Source organism: Jaminaea rosea (genome assembly GCF_003144245.1).
Source record: "Jaminaea rosea strain MCA 5214 unplaced genomic scaffold BDZ90scaffold_9, whole genome shotgun sequence".
NCBI lineage: Eukaryota > Fungi > Basidiomycota > Exobasidiomycetes > Microstromatales > Jaminaea > Jaminaea rosea.
The window spans coordinates 415,010-432,866 of record NW_020289983.1 but is presented as its reverse complement, the minus strand read 5'-3'; the positions used below and the strand labels follow the sequence as shown (position 1 = coordinate 432,866).

Here is a 17,857-nt window from a genome sequence, read left to right as displayed (position 1 = left end):
GCCTACGGTGTCTCTCGAGGTCACGATAACATCCAATCATCAGCGAGAAGCGCGGGAGATCCAATAGCATTCGATGGATGAGTTTGAGTAAATATAGCCATATCTCGAGCGTATTTGCGCACGCACGCATGCTGCCGCGCGTCGCGTCTCTCAATTGAAGCTCTGCTCCCACCTCCTGTACGTGAAGCCGACGAAGCAATAGTCCTTCCTGGCGTCGTTGTCGACGTCAGCTCCTTCCGGAACTTGCGGGATGTGATCAAGCTCAGTCGAATCAAAGTAACTTGTGTCTACAGCAGATTTGAGGGCAGGGATGAAGGGAGCGTCGATGCTGCGGATGGTGGACCAGTCGACGCCAGCGAAGAAAGGATGGTCCTTGATCTCCTGCGCGCCGTTGCGGCCTAGGCGGGTCTCGGGTGAAGTGAGGAATCTGTGTGTGCGTGCGGTGTGGAGAGAGAGGCAGAGAGTAGAGAGGTAGAGGGTAGCATGAATGGGTCAGTAAACGCGCCTACGCGTCGCGCTCCCACGGCCGGCGCGCGCGACTCACCTCCTAATCATATCCTCCGCCTCCGCACTCAGGTGAATGTCGTCGGGGAACTGCAACGTCTCTCTCCAAGCCAGAATCTTCTTGTACGTGTCGTGCGCATTCTCCGAGCAGAAGGGCGGGTAGCCGCACAGGCACTCGAACATGATGCTGCCCAAACTCCACCAGTCACACTCGTGACCATAGCCTTGCTGAATGAAGATTTCAGGAGCAATGTAGTCTGGCGTGCCGACGGTCGAGTAGGCGAGCTTGCGTCGGTTGGCCTTCCAGGTTGCGATGGCGTCCTTGGAGGAGAGGGTGAGGTTGATCGAGTTGACCGCTACGCTGTTGCGTCCTGCTTGCTGCGGGTTCTGATTGCCCGTGGCCGCATTTTCGAAGAGGCGCTTGTAGTAGGCCGAGTCGTGTTGCTTTTGGAATCCTGTAGAGAGACCAAAGTCGCTCAGCTTGATGTGGCCCTTGGCGTCGATGAGGATATTGTCCGGTTTGATGTCTCGGTGGATGAAGCCGAGCTTGTGGATCCCTTCGAGGGCAAGGACGCATTCGGCCATGTAGAAGCGGGTGACGTCCTCGGAGAAGGTGTCATACTTGATCAGCATGGTCATGAGGTCGCCGCCAGGAAGGAACTCCATGAGGAGGTACAGGTAGGCCGAGTCCTGGAACGAGTAGAAGAGCTGGACCACCCACGGCGAGTTGGATTCGGCGAGCACATCACGCTCTGCACGGACGTGGGCGAGCTGGTCCTTCTTGAACATCTCACTCTTCCGTAAAGTCTTCATGGCGTAGATTTTGCCCGTGTCTACCTTTTGAACTAGACGCACCTCACCAAAGGCTCCCTTGCCAATGACCTTGACTGTACGGAAGTCGTCGAGGCCAAGGCGCGTTCTTCTGAGGCGGAGGAAGCCTGACTCGCGACGACCGAGGGCTTGGAGTTGACGACTCTTACGGTCGTCAGAGAGGCCAGTGTCCGTTGCGAGACGCTTCTCTACTTCGACGCGACGCCCGCTGCGCTCGATGGCTTGCTCGACGGCGACTCTGGAAGCGGACGAGAAGAAGCAAGAGGGTCAGCAGCTGTGTCGCTCCAACGATCTATCTGGCTACGTCACGCACTTGTAGAAATGCTCCAACTTCAGCTTTGCCCCCATCGCCGCGTCCAGCGTATTCTTGCTCATCCCCTGTGTGGATCGCTCAAAGTACACGTAGTCGGCGTCCTTGTCGCGCTGCTGTATCGAAGAGGAGCCGCCGGGGCTCGGCGGGCCAGGACGATGGTAGTTGGGTGATGGACTGCGGTTGGTGGGGCTTCCTCGAGGGCTGCCGCCTTGTCCTCCCGCTGAACCTCCGCCGTAGCCGCCACCTGGTGCTTGGAGGCCTTGCTGCTGCATGTGATTGTATTGCTGTTGCATGAGAAGTCTGCGCGGGCAGAGTCGGGACATCGAGAGGTCAGCACGAGAAGGTTGAATCATGATCAAGGGCGCTACGTACTGCTGCTGCTGTTGTTGAAGCTGCTGAGCCTGCTGCATCGCCGGGTGCTGGAGCTGACCAGGTGGCGCCTGTGCCTGAGCGGCAATGGCCGCAGCCTGGATCTGAGCTTGCAACTGCGCCTGATGAGCTGCGTAGGGGCTCTGCTGGGCGTATGCTGGCATTGCGATGAGTGAAGATGAGGACAAGGTAAGCATACACGCATGCTCGAGCCAGCGCTGCTAAATCCAGACTGCGCTCAGATCGCGACTACACCTGCACGCACCTTGATTTCCAGCGAAGCCTCCTTGATTCGCAAAGCCATAATTGGGCAGTCCACTGCCTCCGCCAACAAGGGACGGTTGACCATAGCTCTGCTGCATTCCTGGCCCGCCTTGCTGAGCGTGAGCTGGAATACCGTACTGGGCCCCAAAGGCTGCGGAAGTCGGCTGCTGAACCTGTGGCATAGCGTGTGGTGGTCGCGGTGATGTGCGAGGGTCGTTGCCCTGCTGATAGGGCCTCGCCCCGCTGTTGTAGGCCATTGCAGAAGGCGACGAGGCGTGGGACGAGCTGAGGACGAGAGGCCGAGGGTGACGAGGCTTGGAGCGCTGTCAATTAGCAAGACAAAGAGGCGCGACGAGGGCGAAGAAGTGGTCGGGCGCGACTATGCGAGACGATGAAAAAGAGAAGCTAGTGACAGGCGTCTACGAATCCCTCTGCGACGAGCGCGCACTGATCGGCTGAGCTAGCAAATGGCGTCTGCTTCTGGTGCAAGGGGAGAAGTGATGAGGGTAGGAGGTGTTGGTCTACGAAGGCCGCCGCCGCGGGATTGACGTCGCTGCCACTTGTTCAGCCGGCAGGGAGCTGGCAAGCCAGGGCGGCCGCGCATCCGCGAGACAGACTCCGCCCAGCCCGTCGGCCATAGCGACGAGGGGCAGCAATCTCTGTTCCGTGTTTCAATCCAAAGGCAAAGGCCCCGGGCTGCAGCGACGGGCTTAGTGGAGAAATGAGCTTGAGACTCAAGTCGGAGAGTCGAGGCTCAGCGGCTAAGCGGCGGCGTTACCAACCTAACCATCCTCAGCACCACCACCACCATCATCGTCACAGCCCGCCACCGTCAACAGTATACAGCATTTCAGGGGTTGAAGCTGGAGGTGCTGCTTCAATCGCTTTCATCTTCGTCTACACCGCCGCCCGCCCAGACTCCCTGCCACGATGCCCTCCCGCGACGACGGCACAGCATCGGCTCCCCTCCTGGGCGGCCAGGACGAGCCTCGCGATGTCCGCTTCGCCATCTCTGAAGAAGATGCAGAGGATCCTCGTGGGTCAGTCCAGGCAGAGCAAGAGGAGGAGGAGGATGTGTCAAACAAATATCCCCCACCCTCATCACTCCCGCCGTCATATAGAGAAGCAACACATCGCCGCGATCCCTGGTACAAGTCTGAGGTGGCCCTCTCACTCCATCACTACGGCAGAATATGTCTAGGTGGCTCAACCAGCTTCTTGCGCAAATACTGGCCGACGAGTAGATTTGCGCAGGCAGGCTTCTTTATTGTAGGACTGTGGATCCTCGTCATCGTCAGCGGGCCGACGTGGGACAAGACGAGCAGATTAGGCATGGGCAACGGGATAGATGATGTGAGTATGCAAGCTCCCGACATATACGACCTTAGAAGCACAGGCTCATCCTTATCTCTTGTCACACTCTCAGCTCCTCACAGCCCTTCCGCCGCCGCCGCTAATGGGAGATGGGCACTACCTCCAATCAGCTGTGTGGTCCTCTCCAGCCTCATGTCACCCAACCCGACACGGAATGGCGACCTACTGCACTCGCACAACGAACTTCAATCTCACCTACCCGCGGGCGGCAAATTCCTTCCACTCATCGGACAAAGTATTCATCTTTGTCGACCCCCTGCGCGGCCACGGATTCAGCGACGAGCGCGGTCGAGCCCCGGCGACTGTAGAGGTCCAAGTAGATGACAAGGCACCCAAAGAAGAGGCTATGGTCAAGGTGGAGGCTCGCTATGAGCAGGAACTTCAGGCGCTGCTGGAGAGAGCGAATGTCGGGCTTATGAGCGCGGGAATCAGGGATAGGGGCGTGGGCATCTATACGTGGCCCCTGCCCTACCATCTGAGAGTGGTGCCGCAGCACGTCTACCCTTACCCGCTGCTCTCATTCAAGATCGTGGTCAAATTGCATCCAGAGGCACAGATCCCGAACTTTGTCCTTGACGGAGCGAACATGGACGTAGGGATGTTCAGGGACCTGCCCGGCCAGGGCAAGATGAATGTTGTTGCGCCAGCCAAAACCACGATCGGCAAGCAGGAACGACGCAGCGAGGAAGGTCTCCAAATGCTGGACATTGGACGCCTCAAGACCGCCACCTCGAATCTTCGTCTCGGCCACGCCATAGGCAAGCATCGCGCCGAGGTCCGGCAAGCGCTGAGGAAACGCGCGGACGACACCTCCTCCTGGCCCTTCTTCGGCATCGTCCGTCTTCTGACCGGGCAAGGTGATGTCCTCTTTGGCGGGCGTACTCATGTCATGGGGCACATTTGGGCAGCGACAAAGGCAGGCAAGATCGACCTCGGCGAAGAGGCTAGGCTCAGGGGTATCGAAGTGCACCTCGAAGCCGAGCCGGCTCAACCTCATACGCATGGCGAGGAGGTGGCCAAGGCGACGGCCATGTCGTCCGGTGGGGATATCCTGCTGGGGAAGGGGACGCAAATCGACGCAAAGGATATCGTCTCGCTCACTTCGCGCGGCGCGAGGGGGATCGCCCTAGGGGACGATGCGTGGATCTCTGCGACGCGCCTGAACGCAGACGTAAAGGGCGCTGGTGGCATAGCGTCCGCAGACTCAGCGGAGTGGCGCACAAATCATAGTCTCGTCCTCAACGCCCCTTCAGGAGGGATCGTTGCTCCCGTGTCCGTCTCGCCGCCCGCACGTCGTGAGCTGGGCACAGGGACGGAGCAGCGCGCCTGGGTAGGAGTGGACGCAACTGCAGGCAAGGGCGACGTGGCGTTGCGCTTCAAGAGTCACGAGGCTGGCACACCGGTGAGGGTGAATGCGAAGAGTCAAGAGAGGGGCAGCGTGGAGGTGGTGATGCGGCCCGAATTCGCCGGAACGTGGCACGTCAAGGCGCCGAACCGCGCTGGATCGAGCGTTACGCCGCCCAGGACTGGGAGCGACGGCAAGGATGCGAGAGGAGCGAGAGTTTTCGAGAGCAAGGATGTGCAAGCGGGCAAGGAGGCGTTCGAGGCCTCAGGCGAGGTGTGGTGGCGCAAGAAGGAAGGCGACAAGCATGCGACGGGAGAGGCGTGGGGCAGCGTTGAGATTGAGGCTGCGGCAGGGAGCAAGGAGGCGGCTGCCAGGCTGTCCTTTGATGGGTGAGAAAGGGCACTGGCACTTGCCTGCGACACAGCTGTCCATATTTGATGCGGGCAAGCCGGTGTGCTTCCTCTCCGGGTACGCACACTATCACCTCTCATTGACTTTACTCCATGCCGAATCGGAATTGTATCATTGTTCCCCTCAGCTAAATGGATTGGCAACTAGAGAGGCTCACCTGGGCAGTAATGGAGGCTGCTGCAGCTCTCGAGGGTATGTGTGAGATCTAGATGTATTATGGTAGAGCGCATGAGGGAAGAACCGCCTACAACCTCCAGCCAGTGGCGCCTACCCGGTCTTGTTTAGGTGGCTCACGGTAATGCCATCTCCATGCCCATCAACAGATGCCTTCTCCTCCTCAACGACACTCATGCCCTTCTCCCTCCTCTCATCCATTTCGATCACATCGCTCCTTGCTCCTGCATCACTGTTACGCAAGATTCCCCGAGGAGCAGAGTGCCCGACGATGCTGCCTCCCGGCACCAGTAAGCCGCCAGAGTCGCTACTGTCTATGCCACCACTGCTGCTTGCCGTGGTAGTGCTGTCGCTGGAGCTGGCGGACAGACGACGTCGTCCAAAGCGTCCAAAGGCCGTCTCGCCTACACCGAGGCCGAGGAGGACGGCGAGAAAGTACCAAAAGTTGAAGGTCCTGCGACCGAGCGCGAAGAAAGGAGAACGAGGTCAGTGAAAGCTAGACCCGGTGGCATGATCAGTAGAGCGCTCACATGACAGCCAACATCAAGAGGTAGCCAACAAAGCTCCTTCCGATCTCCAACATCCCCCTAGGGAGATCCACATTCGCCAACCAGGGAAGTCGATCTTTCCTCACTGCTCCGCCATGCTGTCCCGTCCATCCACTGTTGACCCCCTGAGTATCCACGCGAACAACCGCCCGACCGCGCCGAAGAGTCTCTCGCTCCCAGTAATAAGCATTTGCTCCTCGCTCGACGGCGGAGAGGAAGCGGGAGAGGATGGCGAGGAAGAAGAGGAGGAGGGCAAAGCCGAAGAGGGAGGAAGGGGAGGAGGGGGTGAGGTGATTGAGCCACAGTGGCGTGGAGTCGGAGAGGTGGAAGGTCATGTGCATGCTAGGCATGGAGGAGGACACGGCGGTCTCAGAGCTGCTAGAGGTCATGCCTGGCATGCCAGCCATACTGTCGGAGTCACTATCGCCGTCATCGCCATGACGGCGCAGTAGGGAGGAGACGGCCAGGTTGGCTACTGCGGGGAGTGCCATACTATCGTGTCGTGTCGTGGTGGGGAGCAGAGAATGCTACGTCGCCTTGACGGCCCGGGCGCAGATAAGTTGTCGTGGGTAGGTGAGAAGGAGCAATGAGTCGCGGCCCAGCTATTCCGCACTTTCGTCTTCGTCGTTGCAAAGCAAATGATCAAGAGCCGTTGCTCTCCTCGCCCCGGTGCCACCATCGTGTCCCTCGATGTGCGTGTCCCTCGATGTGCTCGTGCCTGTTGCGCCATCATCGGCAAACGGAGGCTTTTTGCGCCCCCCTCGGACCCTTTGTTGCCGCTGCCGCCTCACCGCCGGCGTGGCGTGATACGGCGGCGGCAGCCATCGTCGAGCAGCTCGGACACTTATTTCGCGCTTGCACCCCCCGCCTCTCCCGCTGCGCCCTCGATCTCGACCTGGCTGTTGGAGGTGGAAGTCTCAATTTCCGGCATCGCTATTGCTCATCGTTGCCGCGAGGTTGCGCCGCCCAAGGACGAACCAGGGAGACCAAGCCGCTTTCGAGGCCCCTTGTCTTCTCCAAGGCAGTCTTAGGGACAGTCCATGTTCCCCTCGATTCTTCAAGTCCTGCCTCGATTGACAGTATGCCCATGTCCAAGCACGACCGTATCGCTGCGGTGCATGGTGAGGGAGCTTACCCTTTGGCCTACTCTACGCATTCGCTAACCCACGGCCCTCCGTCACGCCTTCAGCCCTCTTCGGTAGCATCGCAGTGCTCATTGTCCTACCCTTCGCGATCCTAGCAGCCCGTTTTCGTTCTTCCTCTTCCACCTCAAGCTCCTCATGGCTCACAATCCGTACGCACATCCTCCTCAACGCAGCCACGGCCTTGCTCATCGCGATCACCTTTGCCCTCGGAATGGCCTCCGTGGCAGGCACGGACGGCGGAGATGCCCAACTGATGGGTGATGAGGCGGACCTTCATCACACGTTGGGATTTGCGCTGCTCTTTCTCGTGGCGCTTCAGGTGGGGCTGGGAGTAGTTGCGAGGAGCAAGGCAAAGGGCGGTGCGGGGTTGGATGGGCAGGTGGGAAAGGAGAGCAGCGAGGATGGATCTGTAGTCATTGTTGGTGAGGGCAAGTCTGGCGCCTCCACACTTTGCCCAACTCTACCGCGTAAGAGCGCCTTACGATGGCTTCACATCTTCTTCGGCCTCCTGACGACGGCACTTCTTTACGTGCAAACATGGAACGGCCTACACATCGAATGGGGAGCAATGAGTGACGATCGCAAGCCGGCACCAGAGGCGATTCAGATCTTGTTTTGGGTCTTCTTCCTGGTGCCTGTGGGCGCGTAAGCGATGGGTCTGGGCAGCGAGATGTTGGACAAGATGGATGGAGAGGGGGCAGTCAAGTTGGAAGAGGATGAGGGCGAGCAGTACGTGGAGGGAGACGAGAAGGAGGGAATCGAAGTGAAGAGCAGCGGAGCGACTGCGGCGAGGTGATTCCTGCTTGCGCTGATATGTTCTTGAAATGTTGATATTCGTTGCCTCGCCCTCGTCAGTAGGGAATGCTGCTGCCAATCGCCCCTCTCACGGCCGCCTCGTAGATGTCTTCAGCGATGCGCACATCCTGCACGCCCACGCCGACCGACTTGAAGACAGAGACTCTCCTCTCCGTCGAGCGCGAAGACTGAGATGACTGCTCAAGCTCAGCGCCCAGCTCCTTGACGATATGTTCGTCAGTGGACTGCAGTGCATTAATGCCCGCCTTGATGAGGTCGCCGGCCTCGTGAGCACACGCCTCCGTCGAGTCCACAAGCAATGTACCAGCCGCTGCTGCGCTGCGCATGAGGTCCGGCTCAACTTCTTGCATGTGGGGCTTATCTGAGCGGCGAATGAGAGGTATCTGGTCAGCTTTGACTTCACTTACATTGAGATTCCGGCGACACTCACACGATCCAACCATGTTAACATGCGCTCCCCGCTTGAGGTCCTCGAATCGGAAGAGGGGCTCCGTTGACGGTGTGCAGCAGCACACAATGTCTGCCTCGCTCACGAGACTCGCAATGGCTTCCTTGTCATCGCTCGTCACGCCCTTCGCAGGATGAGTTCCAACGTACACCGAGCCAGGCTCTGGCTCCTCGTTGACGCCCGGAAATTCCCTAGCTATCGCTGGGAGCTCGGTCTTGTTCATCATCTTCCTCGTGACGAAAGTCACCTGCGTTCCCACCTCGCCCCCATACACCTGATCAAGCAACCAAGCATGAGCAAAGGCCTGTCTCCCACCACCGAAGACGACCACCTTGTACCCTCCCTGCGGTCCTCTCTCACCGGCAGGTAAGAACAGCTGGGTTGCCAACACGCTGCCCGCCGCTGTCCGTAGCGCGGTCAAAATCGTCGAGTCCACAATTGCCTTGACTTTTGCTGTCTGTCCGTCGAGCAGGATGGTTGACCCTGGGATGCCCGCTTGGGCTATCGAGGGAGAAGCAGAGGCAGAAGGCACACCGACAATCTTGCATGCCGTGGAGGAGCCAAAGCGGGCGGGCATGAAGAGGGCGGTGTGAGAGTCAAGGGTGAGAGCTAGGCGTTGCGGGTTGTCCAAGGGCACGGGACGGTCGGGATCTGTTGGAGCTGAAGGCCCAGCTCGCTGCAGATAGTCGTCTCTGGCACGCTTGCCGGTGGGGTTTGAGAAGGTCATGAAGACAGTTGCTTGACCCTCCAAGATGGCGCTGACTGGCATGCTCGAGAGACAGCGTCGAACGTCGCTTGCGGAGAGGACGACGAGGCCCCCGTCTGCATTCCGAGCATGATTTTGCCCAGACATGGTCCTCAAGCTCTGGAAGTAAGTGAACCGTGCTTGCTGATCTTGATCGTGGGGGAACTGCTCAAGATAGCGAATGAATCGTCATGCCGAGTGCCGCTTCTGCGCACGGACGGACGGACGGACGGACGGAAGGGGCCTCGCACTTTTCTGGGCCGACGGCCGATACAACTTCGATCCTCTACTCATTCCTCTGATACCACCCTACAAGATGTCAGCTGCCCTCGCGCCCCTCGCAGGGCCCTCACGTACTACTTGCAGGTCTCTGAGCAACATAGCAGCCTCTTCGATATCACGGCTGCCATCAGCGCCCTTGCGACGCCCACGCCACCTGCATACATTCCCCCCTCTGGCCTCGCATGAGAATCCCCTCGGTCTCCCACGCAACACCGATCGCCTCCCACCTAAGATGCCGCAGCGCAGCCGTGGTGGACCGCCTGCAAAGCGACCAGTACCGAACGTCAAGCACGTCCTGGCTGTAAGCAGCTGTAAGGGTGGTGTAGGGAAGAGCACTGTAGCTGGTGAGTCGAGGCGACATCCCATCACGAAGTCGAGATGCTGACTCCCCTCGGTGAATATCGTCTGCGTAGCCAACCTAGCCCTATCGCTGCTCAACAATCCGCCAGAAGGATCAGAAAGACGGCCAAGAGTCGGGCTGCTCGACCTGGACATCTTCGGGCCTAGTGTGCCTAAGCTGCTCGGTCTCGAACAAGCTGGCGAGGCAGAGCTGACAGAGGGTGAGTAGCGTTCAGATCGATGATCTCCATAGCCGACGCTGACAAGGGTGCGATGCTCGCGTAGGCGGCGCCCTCCTGCCTCTCACAAACCATGGCCTACCCACAATGTCCATGACCTACCTCCTGGGCCCAGAGAAGGCCTCAAACCCAATAGTCTGGCGAGGCCTCATGGTTCAGAAAGCGGTCCAGCAGCTCCTCTTTGATGTCGACTGGCGTTCCACACCCTCGGATCCTGCATCTGCAGGTCTCGACGTGCTGGTAATCGACATGCCACCGGGCACAGGGGATGTTGCACTTACGCTCACTCAGCTCGTGCAACTATCCGGAGCGGTCATTGTATCCACGCCTCAGGAGGTGGCGCTCGAGGATACGAGGAAGGGAGTTGCCATGTTCGATAAGGTCGGGGTGAAGGCGACAGGGCTGGTGCTCAACATGACGCACTACATGCCTCCACCACCTCTGCCGCAGGACCCGCTGCCCCTCTTCGGGCCTAGTGAGCCATTCGACAAATTGGCGAAGAGTCTGGGCCTACCTGTGCTAGGGAGACTGCCCGTCGAGCCTGCGGTTAGCTATGGTGGGGATGCGGGGTGGCCTGTAGTGCTCAAGTCGGACCAGGAGGGTGGGGAGACGAAGCGCGTGTTCAAGAAGATGGCAGAAGTCGTTTGGGCAGCGCTGCGAGAGAAGGCGTAGCACTGCAGTCTGGCGTGGCGATGCTAGAAGACTAGTTTTGGCAATTGCAATCTGTATCATACCGCCATCTCAGGCGCACCGTTGCCTCTTTCTCCACCTTCTACCGCACCCTCACCCTCACCCGCCGGCCGTGCAGCCGCACCCCCTGCACCCTCTGTACCGCTCACGGCTCCACCAGCTCTCGCCTTGCCCGCCGGATTGCCGCTCAGCCTGCTCCTCAACCCGCGGTACTTGGCACGTTGCGCCGCGCTCACACTGGGCGACGTCTTGTCCAACGCTTCGAGGAAGTGTCGCTGCGATACCAGCACACGAGGTACCGCGTTGCTACTCGCCGCTTGACCATCAGCACCTCCAGCGCGCCTCGCCTCGGCCAACGCAGCCTTCAACGCCGTAACCGCGGCCTCGCGTGCCAGATTCGCCAGATCCGCGCCTGAGAAGCCATCTGCTCTACAGTCCTTCGCGACCGCCTCCAAATCGACACCGCCCTCCTCCAGCGGCGTCTTCTTCGTCAAGGTCCTCAGGATCTCCAGCCTCTCCTCTGGGCTAGGCAGGTCTACGTAAAGCAGTTTGTCGAGACGACCTGGACGACACATAGCCGGATCGATCATATCGGGCCTGTTCGTTGCGCCTATCACGTATACCTGCCCGCGGGACTCCAGGCCATCAAGCTCGGTGAGGAGTGTGTTGACCACGCGCGAGGAGGACTCGGAGAGGGAGTCGTCACGTCGAGGGACGAGAGCGTCGAGCTCGTCGAAGAAGATGACGCACGGTGCTGATGTTCTTGCGCGGGAGAAGACCTGGCGAACTGCCCTCTCCGACTCACCCACATACTTGTTGAGGAGCTCCGGGCCTTTTACGCTGATAAAGTTGGCGCGAGACTCGTTGGCGACGGCCTTTGCGAGGAGGGTCTTACCGCACCCTGGCGGACCCCAGAGAAGGACGCCCGAGCTGGCCTGCACGCCGACTGCTGCGAAGAGGTCGGGACGTCGAATAGGCTCGACGATGGCCATACTGAGCTCTTCGCGTGTCTCGTGGAGCGCTCCAACGTCTGCCCATGAGACGTCGGGGACCGTTGCGAAGCCTTCTCGTTTGGAGGAGGGTTGGACAGAAGGGAGAGCTTGGAGGAAGTCGGCATTCGTTATGCAGAGCGGGGCAAGTTGGGACGAGGAAAGAGGCGAGGGGTGAGATTGGAGGAAAGTGGCGATGCTTGAGGTGGCGAGCGAGGTGGGCAGGGAGGAGAAGAATCGAGCGGTTGGTACGGCGCCGAGACTGGCAGGGGTCGTGGTGGGTGCTTGCGTGACTGCCTGGGGCGGCTCTGCGCCGTTCGCTGCTGACGCTGGGGCAATGATTGCGCCTTCGCCTTGACTTTGCTCTTGTGACTGGTCGTCGCCATTGGCCTCGACCTTAGGTGTAGCTGGTGCTGTCGCGCCCGTGGCAGTTGCGTCCACCTGTTGCTCTTCCATCTCAATGTCAGCATTTGCGCCATCAACCGTCTCCTTGACGGACAGCATCTCCATCGCAGCCTGCTGGTCCACGCCCTCTGGCATCTGCCCGAGCTCATTGAATATCCTCTTGACCGCCAAGATGCCTGCAGCACTGGCCAATGCAGTCAAGTCGGCTCCTACGTATCCCGGAGTGGCCTTCGCGAGCGCTGCAAAGTCGAAGTCCCCTGCCAGTCTCAGCTTCGCAGCCAGCACTCTGAGGATATGCTCCCTGCCTTTCTCATCTGGCACGCCTAGGGCGATCTCATGATCAAAGCGTCCTGCCCTGCGCAGAGCAGCATCCAAAGCGTCAGGCCGATTCGTCGCTCCGATGACCATGACCGGTCGACCGCCCGTCTTGTCCCAGCTGAGGTCGTCCAAGCACGTCAACAGCTGTGCTACGATCCTCCTCTCCATTTCCCGCCCAGCCGTCTCCCTCTTTGGGGTAATGGCATCAATCTCGTCGATGAACAAGATGCTCGGAGCAATCTTCGCTGCTTCCTCGAATGTCTGGCGCAGCGTAGCCTCGCTTTCGCCCGAGGTGCCTGATACAATGCTGGGTGCAGAGACTGATAGAAATGGCACGCCCAAATCGCCAGCAACCGCTCCAGCGAGCATCGTCTTGCCGCATCCTGGAGGTCCGTGGAGGAGAACACCACGAGGTGGCTTGACGCCCGTGTGAGAGTAGATCTCAGGGTGGCAGAGCGGCATGGCGATCAGTTCTAGAATCTTGTCTATCGATGGAGCAATGCCACCGAGGTCGGAGAGGGAGGATGTTGGAGGGGCATACTTCTCGGCGGTGTCGACGGGGCGTCGGGAGCGCTTTGAGCTGCTAGATGAGGGACCCGCAGCTGCGGTGGAAGGACGCAGCTTGCGCTTGGATGACGAGGGTATCGGCGAGGCTTCGCGAGTGCGAGGTGTGGATGCGCCAGTGGCTTCGGGAAGTGGGCTGTCCGGTGCTGCCCCGTCAAGAGGAGCCGCAGAGGAGGAGGAGGATGCAGCAACCTCGCCATTGGCAGCCGCCTCCTTAGCCGCAAGAGCAGCCGCAGCTGCACTGCCAGCAGGAGGAGCGCTCGAGTTGAGATTCATGACCCGGCTGCGCCGGGAGTGTTGCGCCCAGCCGCCGGTAATGCTGGCGTTCATGATGAGGTAGAGGATTCAGCGGGAGGTGAGAAATCAAAATCGGTCCATCCGTTGCGAAGCTCACGAAGGCGGACAGGCGGACTGAGGCCAAATTCAGACGAGGCTGCTTTATCGGAACGGGAGAAGACAACATGCATCGAGATCATGGTAGCGACGAGCAAGCAGAAGTGAAGTGATCATACAAGAGAAAGAATGCAAAACGGCTCTAGGATTCACATCGAGCGTCGTCATTGCAGCTGTGCGCTCAGCTGCTTTAGATAGGCACCGCGCCTCCGCTCACGCCCTGCACGGTCGAAACCCACTGCCATTCGTCACCGCTCAGAACGCCGCTGTTTCCTGCATCATCGAGCAGCCTCAGTAACAAGGCCCACGGCGGCAGCATTCTCGTCAAAGAGAGCAAGAAGGACATGACGCGCTCCAGCCAAGAAGTAGTGGCACCGCCTTCCGCGTAGTCAATCCGTCTCTGAGCCAGAGAGAGGCGATGCAACCACACCAAGCCGCGCTTGACCATGGCCGCCACTCCACTCGTCCTGCTCGTCACCACGGTCGCAGGCATGAAGCCGAGCGGGACCTCGAATGAGGTATTCCTGTCCGACATCGCCGTGAGCCATGACGACGTCGACGAGGATGCTGACGAGTGAAAGTCCGCGCTTAGTGAATACGCCTCGGGGTAGAGCGGGTCCACGTACACGCTCCGGTAGACGAGATCCGAGTGGCTCAAGGCAGCCACGAGGACCGTCCAGAGTAGCAGAAGGGCTGCAACGAGGAGGCACATGAGTACGCGAGGCGAGAGAATTGGCCCCGCCTTCGCATACTGCTGATCACCCGCCACGATGAGCGCTTGAAGCTGAGTGAGAAGCTTCTTGCGGGCCGCATCCAGCTCTTGTGTCTGCTGATGATCCTCGTCTTTGCCGGCCTGCTCAGCTGCGCCACGGTCCGCCTCGACTTCGACGATGCGATCGGCCAGTGCAGCAAGGTCTGCCTGGAGCGAAGCCGTAGCTGCGGCCTTGCGATCGCTGGCCTCAGTCCTGTACTGCAAAGCCTGGATGTCGTTTGGGTCGTTGGCAGCAAATAGGCGTTTGCGCTCGTCCAAAGCCGTCACGACCTGATCCAGGGTGGCGCGCAGCGAGTCGTCGGCAGCGGCGACAGTGGGGCTTCTCGCAAAGGATGACTCGTTTCTCGTAAGTTCTCCAACGTGGCTGGTGGCGCTGGGATGGTGAGCAACATCGTGAGCGCTGATATTCGGCTCCTCCTGCTCTTCCTCAGTCTCGCTGGCAATCTCATCCACGACCACATCGGGAAGCGCTCCATGCCTGCTGCTGTCGGCAGCGCTGCTGGTCCTAGAGTGACGGGAGAAGGATGCACCGGTCGGCGGAGGGGTCGACTCCCTTGGCAGCATCGTCGCTTCTTCCTGGCCCGCAACGCTGCTAGTAACCGCCGCGTAAGATGGAGGAGGCGGACGTTGTCGAGCGCCTTGCTTCTCTGCCGCATCAGGTGTGCTACGAGCGTCGAATCCTCGTGCGAGGCTCTGCAGCAGTCGCACGGGCTTCTTAAAGTTGAGCGCTCCCAGGTCGGCCGAAGAGGTCGACGAGCTCGAAGATACGGAAGAGGTGGATGCCACCTCGGCATCTTCGTCTCGTCCTCTCGGTGCGGCAGAGATGGGGGCATGCTGGGAAGCGGGGCTCGCTGCCGTCCAAGGACGGAAGCGCATACCACCTGGGTATAGAGGGGAGTCGGAGGTGGTGGATGCGCCTGAAGCAGGGAGAATGCGTTTGGGGGTCGCGCGCAAGACATGGCGCGAGAATGAGTCTGTGCTTCTTCCCGACAACGGTGGGAGAGGAGAGCCAAAGGCGCCTGGCGGGAGACGGATAGGTGTGGGATTCAGGCTTGTCTGTCGAGGTGAAGCGGTGCCGCCAGCCTGATGCGACGAGGTCGCTTCTGCGCTGAGGACTCGATCCAGGTCTATTTGCTCTGAAGCCTTAAGCGTTGCCAGCGTCGTCGAGGTCCACCATTGCTCCTCCTCTTCCTCTTCCTCTTCACCCTCCTCTGAAGAATATCGTGAGCGCTCCAGCTCCTCCTCTTGTTCCAAAGAAAGTTCTGGTGGCGCCACTGTGTCTATGACTTCTGGCTGGGGGCTGAATCTGACCGACTTGCGTCTCTTCCCAGTTCGCGGAGTAACGGACGGAGTCAGATGGTCGCGAGCCATCTCGTTCTCCTCATCTCTTCCATCCTCCTCCTCATCATCCTCAACCTTCTCGACTGGTGCCTGCAGTGCGCTCTCCAATCTTTTCCTCGCCTCGACCGCGCTAGCAGGCGGTAGACGCGACGAAACATTGAGCACTGACGTAGACGTGCCCGACCTCTCGCGGCGATGACCTCCCAGGCCACTGGCGCCGCGCTCAGGGCTGCTGGTGCTATCCGGACTCAGGTTGACTGTGTCCTTGCTCATCATTTGAGGCTTGAAGCTGAAAGCGCTTGTCGAAGGGGCGCTGCTTCGTTGCGTGGGTGGTGACGACGGCTGTGAGGCACGGTCTTTGATCGGCGACGGAGCGGGGCTGCTGGCCGTGGCGTGTTGGTCAGGCCAAGTCGTAGGCGATGATGGCATTTCGCTGAAAGCCTGTCTGGCCCTGTCCCTCTTAGATGGCGATACTGTAGCTACAAAGGCGGCGACGGATGATGGATTTGGCGGGCGGGAAATGCGCTGCTGTAGGCGTTGAGTGTCTTCCGAAAGGTCGAACTGGCGCCTTCTAGTCGATGAAGAGCGCAGCGGCGAAGATGAGGAAGCCGTCGGCCGTCTTGAAGACGACGACGCTCTATGTGATGACTGCGCCACGTACTCGTCTTCTTCTTGCTGAACCCGCTTGTTTCTTCTCTTCTCCTCGATCCTTTCCCTGATGAGACGATCTCGCTCTTCGCGGCGTTGTCTGCGTTGCTCCTCGTACAAGCGCAGATCGTAGGCATCCTGTTCTTCTCGGCTGTTCTCTTGTGCGCCGTAGTAGCTTTGCTCGAGATCGCCGCTCACGACGTCGTTATTTGATGCTGACCGCCTCCTCTCATTGACCCGCGCGTAGGCGGCCGTCAGCGACGATGACGGCGCAGATTGCCCTGCGAGGTCCATCGACCGAGTCGCAGTAGCAGTGGCTGCTGACTGTCTTGTTCCATCAATGCCTCCGCCACGTCTGCTTTGGCTATCAATCTGGTCCAACACGCTCCGCAGGCTGCGAGTCGATTGTGGGGACTGCGATTGAGCCGCAGACGATGCGACGGTGTTCGGCCACGTCCCATCGTCCTCACTCTCGCCATGCTCCTGCAGCTGGCGCTGATGCGGATCGCCCCCGCCGCCCCCGCCGCCGCTGCCGCTGCTCCTCTTCTGAGAGACGCGTTGCCAAGCGATTCGGAGGCCATGTTGGTCCAGCGAAGTGGAGAAGGAGGAAGACGACGACGAGGAAGACGAGGAGGAAGACGAGGAAGACGAGTGAGTCTCCCAGTGATCTTGCTCTGTGGCGCTTTGGTGTGCGTATGAAGGGCCTGGGGAGCTGTGAGCGCCCTGCCATCTCCTCGGGCTACTCTTGCCGGCCTTTCTGGGCGATGTGAATGGTGACGTCTGCGGTCTGCGAGGACGCATAGGTTCAGAGGCTGATGCCTTCTCGCCTGTTCTTGTGACAAAGCTGCTGCTTCCTGCCAGCGCATCTTCTGAAGGGGTTGGAAACCGAGAGGAGATGGTCGATACCGCCGATGACGAGGAAGAGGATGAAGATGCTGATGACGAAGGCGATGATGGCGACGATGTCTGGACGGGCGCCATCCGCTGGCGTGCTGCGAAGCTCATAGCGCGGCAACGCCTCGGCGGTGAGAGATAATGAATGTCTCAGCAATGGGCTCCGCCTCCTCTCACAAGCTCCAAGGCTGCGATGCAGCTGACATCCAGAAATCGTAGGTGATGGTCAAGAACAACGATACCGAATAATCTCCCTTGGCCGCCTCCTCCCGCCCTCAACTGCCTGTCCGCGCTCGCTCTAGCTGCAAGGCGCGTCTCTTTCGCGTCGTCACGCCGTTTGGCTGGCCGGCGCTTTGACCTCCTCTCACTCGAATCAATCACACTACTTTGAAGGCCGAAGCACGAAGGGCTCCGAGGGGCTGCTAGAGGCGCGAGAAGCAGGCGGTACAAGCCATCATCTTCGTCATCAAGGAGAGCGTTCGAACAATGGACAATGAGAGAATCTGTGCAACAAAGAGAAAAGGGGGGAGAAAAGAGGAAAGAGACCACACAGAGAGGCTGAGGTGGGGCGAAGCTGGAGCCAGGCTGTGTCGTTAGAGGAAGAAAGCGCCGTCGTTGATAGGGTAAAGCCCACCGGGAATCGGGGACCAAGAGACGAAGGGAGGCGGAGGTGGTGGGTCGACGCGCTGATTGGCT

At 59.7% G+C, this 17,857-nt stretch overlaps 7 protein-coding genes across 7 annotated transcripts; 2 read left to right on the top strand and 5 right to left on the bottom strand.

Moving 5' to 3' along the window:
• Positions 1-150: 150 nt before the first annotated feature.
• Positions 151-2,463, bottom strand: BDZ90DRAFT_227578 (kinase-like protein; the record flags this gene model as incomplete). The annotated part of the gene is made up of 5 exons (XM_025504763.1): positions 151-427; positions 545-1,573; positions 1,649-1,948; positions 2,021-2,174; positions 2,283-2,463. The coding sequence occupies 5 exons, from the start codon at positions 2,461-2,463 to the stop codon at positions 151-153; spliced, it is 1,941 nt and encodes a 646-aa protein (XP_025361464.1).
• Positions 2,464-3,053: 590 nt separating this feature from the next.
• Positions 3,054-5,716, top strand: BDZ90DRAFT_280335 (hypothetical protein). The gene is made up of 2 exons (XM_025509269.1): positions 3,054-3,634; positions 3,708-5,716. Exons 1-2 carry the CDS (start codon positions 3,212-3,214, stop codon positions 5,391-5,393), a joined length of 2,109 nt encoding a protein of 702 aa, XP_025361463.1. The 5' UTR covers positions 3,054-3,211; the 3' UTR covers positions 5,394-5,716.
• Positions 5,536-6,845, bottom strand: BDZ90DRAFT_193481 (hypothetical protein). The gene is made up of 2 exons (XM_025503890.1): positions 6,116-6,845; positions 5,536-6,039 (listed from the first exon to the last, which is right to left on the bottom strand). The coding sequence occupies exons 1-2, from the start codon at positions 6,622-6,624 to the stop codon at positions 5,679-5,681; spliced, it is 870 nt and encodes a 289-aa protein (XP_025361462.1). The 5' UTR covers positions 6,625-6,845; the 3' UTR covers positions 5,536-5,678.
• A 1,284-nt stretch (positions 6,846-8,129) lies between these two features.
• Positions 8,130-9,269, bottom strand: BDZ90DRAFT_253616 (NAD(P)-binding protein; the record flags this gene model as incomplete). The annotated part of the gene is made up of 2 exons (XM_025507800.1): positions 8,130-8,455; positions 8,525-9,269. The coding sequence occupies 2 exons, from the start codon at positions 9,267-9,269 to the stop codon at positions 8,130-8,132; spliced, it is 1,071 nt and encodes a 356-aa protein (XP_025361461.1).
• A 334-nt stretch (positions 9,270-9,603) lies between these two features.
• Positions 9,604-10,819, top strand: BDZ90DRAFT_221366 (P-loop containing nucleoside triphosphate hydrolase protein; the record flags this gene model as incomplete). Its single annotated transcript, XM_025504472.1, has 3 exons — positions 9,604-9,913; positions 9,983-10,129; positions 10,194-10,819. 3 exons carry the CDS (start codon positions 9,604-9,606, stop codon positions 10,817-10,819), a joined length of 1,083 nt encoding a protein of 360 aa, XP_025361460.1.
• Positions 10,820-10,836: 17 nt separating this feature from the next.
• On the bottom strand, positions 10,837-13,486 carry BDZ90DRAFT_232945 (AAA-domain-containing protein). Its single transcript, XM_025506451.1, has one exon. It carries the CDS (start codon positions 13,441-13,443, stop codon positions 10,876-10,878), a length of 2,568 nt encoding a protein of 855 aa, XP_025361459.1. The 5' UTR covers positions 13,444-13,486; the 3' UTR covers positions 10,837-10,875.
• Positions 13,487-13,560: 74 nt separating this feature from the next.
• Positions 13,561-17,387, bottom strand: BDZ90DRAFT_232944 (hypothetical protein). Its single transcript, XM_025506450.1, has one exon. The coding sequence runs from the start codon at positions 17,270-17,272 to the stop codon at positions 13,697-13,699; it is 3,576 nt and encodes a 1,191-aa protein (XP_025361458.1). The 5' UTR covers positions 17,273-17,387; the 3' UTR covers positions 13,561-13,696.
• Positions 17,388-17,857: the final 470 nt, after the last annotated feature.